This window comes from Rhinopithecus bieti, unplaced genomic scaffold (assembly GCF_001698545.2).
Source record: "Rhinopithecus bieti isolate Rb0 unplaced genomic scaffold, ASM169854v2 scaffold_13271, whole genome shotgun sequence".
Classification (NCBI taxonomy): domain Eukaryota; kingdom Metazoa; phylum Chordata; class Mammalia; order Primates; family Cercopithecidae; genus Rhinopithecus; species Rhinopithecus bieti.
In genome coordinates, this window is record NW_016807521.1 from 417,163 (window position 1) to 421,984 (window position 4,822).

Consider the following 4,822-nt stretch of genomic DNA (forward strand, 5'->3'; position numbering starts at 1 on the left):
TTTTTTTTTTTTGGAGATGGATGGAGTCTTGCCTTGTCACCAGGCTAGAGTGCAGTGGCGCAATCTTGGCTCACTGCAACCTCCACCTCCCAGGTTCAAGCGATTCTCATGATTCAGCCTCCTGAGTAGCTGGGAATACAGGCATGCGCCACCAAACCCAGCCAATTTTTGTATTTTTAGTAGAGATGGGCTTTCACTATGTCGGTCAGGATGGTCTTGATCTCTTGACCTCGTGATCTACCTGCCTCAGCCTCCCAAAGTGCTGGGATTACAGGCATGAGCCACCGCGCCTGGCCAATCTGGTGGTTTTATACAAATCTGGCATTTCCCCTGCTTGCACTCACTCCATCCTGCTGCCCTGTGAAGAAGGTGCCTGCTTCTCCTTTGCCTTCTGCCATGATTGTAAGTTTCCTGAGGCCTCCCCCAGCAATGCAGAACTGTGGGTCAATAAAACCTCTTTCCTTTATAAATTACCCAGTCTTGGGTATTCCTTCATAGCAGTGTGAGAATGGACTATATACAACCCCAGTGATTGTTGACAGGAAATGTGGCACATATACACCATGGATTAAGAAAATGTGGCACATATACACCATGGAATACTATGCAGCCATAAAAAAGGATGAGTTCGTGTCCTTTGTAGGGACATGGATGAAGCTGGAAACCATCATTCTCAGCAAACTATCGCAAGAACAGAAAACCAAATACCGCATGTTCTCACTCATACGTGGGAACTGAACAATGAGATCACTTGGACTTGGGAAGGGGAACATCACACACTGGGGCCTATTTGGGGAGGGGGGAGAGGGGAGGGATAGCATTAGGAGATATACCTAATGTAAATAACGAGTTAATGGGTGCAGCACACCAACATGGCACATGTATACATATGTAACAAACCTGCACGTTGTGCACATGTACCCTAGAACTTAAAGTATAATAAAAAAAAAGAAAAGAAAAGAAAAAGAAGGCAAAATGAAGCTTCCCACCAGCGGTATACAAGAGTTGCGATTGCTCAACAACTTTTTGAATATTTGTCAACACTGCAGCTATCACATAGGCTCTTACCAGATTTTAATGCTTCTGAAGGGCTCCGCTTTGTCACAGGTGTATTGGACCTGTGTATTTACTCTTCCTGTGAGGGGCCCATTCATATATTTGTCCATTTTTCTGTTGGGTTTTTTTATTGATTTGTATGAGTTTTTTGTTTCATTTTGTTTTGTTTTGTGTTTTCCTTTGAGACAGAATCTCTCTCTGTCACCCAGGATGGAGTGCAGTGGCACAATCTTGGCTCACTGCAACCTCCGCCTCCCAGGTTCAAGCAATTCTCCTGCCTCAGCCTCCCAAGTAGCTGGGATGACAGGTACATGCCACCAAGCTCGGCTAATTTTTGCATTTTTAGTAGAGACAGGGGTTTCACCATGTTGGCCAGGCTGGTCTCGAACTCCTGAACTCAGGTGATCCTCCGACCTTGGCCTCCCAAAGTGCTGGGATTATAGTCGTGAGCCACTGAGCCCAGCCAAGTTCTTTATGTATACCAGATATTAATCCTTTGTCAGTTGGATTACAACTATTATATCTTGTCCCAGAGTTGGCTTGCCTTTTCATTGGCTTAATGGTGTGTTTTGATACACAGATGTTCTTATCTGATATAATCAAATTTATCTCTTTGTACCTTACTTTTTGTCTTTATTTTTTGTGCTTATGAACTACAGTAAGGTCATAAAGATGTTCTCCTGTGTTTGCTTCTAAAAATTGACATTTGGCCAGGCACAGTGGCTCACACCTGTAATCCCAGCACTTTGGGAGGACGAGGTTGGTGGATTACCTGAGGTCAAGAGTTCGAGACCAGCCTGGCCAACATGGTGAAACCCATCTCTACTAAAAGTACAAAAATTAGCTGGGCATGGTGGTGCACACCTGTAATCCCAGCTACTCAGGAGGCTGAGACATAAGAATCGTTTGAACCCAAGGGGCAGAGGTTGCAGTGAGCTGAGATCATGCCACTGCACTCCAGCCTAGGCAACAGAGCGAGACTCTGTCTCAAAAATAAAATAAAAATAAAATAAAATTGACATTTGTCTTTCACACATAAGTCTGAAATTCTCCCCAAACTGACTTATTCTGTGCAGTGCAAAGTCCATGTGGTTATATGTGAATACCATTTACTAGTTAGGGATCAACAAACTATAGCCCACAGGCAAATGCAGCCCTTCACCTGTTTTTTTTTTGTTTGTTTGTTTATAATAGACACTGGGTCTCGCTATGTTGCCCAGCTCAAATGATCCTCCTGCCTCAGCTTCCCAAAGTGCTCGGATTACAGGTATGAACCACCATGCCTGGTCTCCTTCACCCGTTTTTGTACAGCCCAGTAGCTAATAATGTTTTCTGCATTTTAAATGGATGAGAAAAATCAGAAGAACGCTAGTAACTCATGACCCATGAAAAGTATATGAAATTTAAATCTCAATGCACATAAAGTTTTATTAGAACATATCCATGATCATTTGTTCATATACAGTATTTTCTATAGCTGCTCTTACATTACCACAGCAGAGGTGACCAGTTACAACAGACACTGTAAAGACCACATAAAGCCTAAAACACTTACTGTCTAGCCCTTACCAAAAAAGTTTGCCAATCCCTGAATAGTTCATCCTTTCCCCCCATGATCTGCAATACAGTCTCTGTTGTAAATTACGGTTTCATTTATTTGTGAGTCTGTTTTGGAAATTTGGCTCAATCCATTGGCCAACTGAACTATCTCTGCACCAAAAATACACTATCTTGATCACAATAATAATTTATAATAAGCCTTAATAATAACACAAGTCTCCCTGCTGATATTCCTTTGTTGTTAATGAAATAGCTGACCCTGCCTCTTTACTTTTCCAAATACATTTCTGAATCTGGCTTCCAATTCCAGGAAAGACCTTTTTGGGATTTGGTTTGGAACCACATTGAATCTATAGGTGAATTTTGAAAGAAACTGACCTACTTATGCTGTTGAGGCTTCCTATCCATGAATGATATATCTCTCTCCATTTATGAGGTCTTCTTTAATGTCCCTCAATATTTTCTCCAAAGAGGTCTCACTCATTTGTTACCATAATCCCTGGTAAAACTCACCTATACAACCATCCAGGCACACCATTTCTTTGTGGGAAAAGTGTTAACTACTGATTTATCCTTTAATGAGTAAAGTACTCCTTAGATTTTTAAATTTATTCTTGGTTCAATTTTGATGACACTTTTCTTGGAATGTATCAATTCCATCAAAATTTTCCAATTTTTTGTAATTATTTATCAATATTTGTTTTTGCTGGTTTAATCTCTGTAGCATTTAGAGTTATGTTCTCTTTTTTTACTCCTAAATCATTTGCTGTGGCTTCTCTCTTTTATATGCTTGTTTTTCTTCATTTCTTTTGCTCATATCTTTGTACTGTCTTCCCCTTTTTCTGTCTTCTTAAATTGGATAATTAACTCCTTAACTTGCACTTCTCCTTTCTTTCTTTCTCTTCTTTCTTTTGCTTTCTTTCTCTTTTTCTTTTCTTTTCTCCAGGCTAGGTTGAACTCCTAGCCTCAAGCGATCCTCCTACCTCAGCCTCGCAAAGTGCTGGGATTACAGGCATAAGCCACCATGCCCAGTCACCTCTTTCTTTCTTAAGGTAAGGATTTACACTACAAAGTTTTTTCTAAGCACCCCTTTAGCTGCATGGTCCAAATATTGATATCTAGTATTTTTGTTATCATTCAGCCCTAAATATTATCTAACTCCCATTCGTTTTCTTTTTTTTGACTCATAACGTATCCAGCATTCCTGAAAGTATAGGGTTTTCTTGTTATCTCTTGCTATTGATTCCTGATTTAATGGCTTTACCGTTAAAGAAGATTATTTCTATGTTACTAATCTAAAATTTGTTGTCTTACTTTAAGACCCAAGCTATGCTCAGCTCTCATAAATATTCCATGGTGTGCAATTGAAAAGAATCTGTATTCCACAATTATATTATATATGGTCATTAAGTAAGTTTGTTGGTAAATTTTCTATGTCTTTATAGACTTTTGTTTCCTTCATTCATCAGTTCCTTAGAAAGGTGTATTTCGATCTCCCACTATGATGTTGTTTGTCCTCTCCAAAATTCATGTTGAAACTTAATCCCAAATGTGGCAGTATTGAAAGATGGGGCTTTTGGCAGGATGTGGCGGCTTATGCCTGTAATCCCAACACTTTGGGAGGCCGAGGTGGGCAAATCACCTGGGGTCAGGAGTTCAAGATCAGCCTGGCCAACATGATAAAACCCCATCTCTACCAAAAATAGAAAAATTAGCAGAGCGTGGTGGCATATGCCTGTAATCCCACCTTTTCAGGAGGCTGAGACAGGAGAATTGCTTGAACCCAGGAGGCGGAGGTTGCAGTAAGCTGAGATCCCACCACTATACTCCAGCCTCGGTGACAGAGTGAGATTCTTTTTTTTTCTTTTTTTTTTAAATCCAAAATGTGTTAATTGAGATGGTTTCCCACTCATCTTGATTCAGAGTGCCTTTAGTGCTGCTTCCTCCTAAAGGAACATCCTTCTGTAAGCCTTGCTTTTCCTCCTGTAGGCTGGCAGAGGACAGTGGAGCAGCCAACACACAAAACTACCGTTTGTGCATGGCTAAAGACCGTGGTGATTTTATAGCATCCTGGGCATTTCACATCCATGAAGTAGGAATTGGGGCTCTGCACCAGGCGTTTCTTCTTGTGTTTCCTCTTCTCCTCTTCTGGGGAGGGATGAAGGAGATCCTTTGCGAGAGGCATATTCTCGTGTGGGTAGGTCGT

General features: G+C 41.0%; 1 protein-coding gene across 1 annotated transcript; it reads right to left on the bottom strand.

Annotated features, from left to right (window-relative positions):
* Positions 1 to 4,491: 4,491 nt before the first annotated feature.
* LOC108536128 (40S ribosomal protein S27) lies at positions 4,492 to 4,816 on the bottom strand. Its single transcript, XM_017882634.1, has one exon. The coding sequence runs from the start codon at positions 4,799 to 4,801 to the stop codon at positions 4,547 to 4,549; it is 255 nt and encodes an 84-aa protein (XP_017738123.1). The 5' UTR covers positions 4,802 to 4,816; the 3' UTR covers positions 4,492 to 4,546.
* Positions 4,817 to 4,822: the final 6 nt, after the last annotated feature.

What these genes read in the sequence shown, in the direction of transcription:
- LOC108536128 (XM_017882634.1), bottom strand. Translation starts at nt 4,801, where the DNA reads ATGCCTCTCGCAAAGGATCTCCTTCATCCCTCCCCAGAAGAGGAGAAG.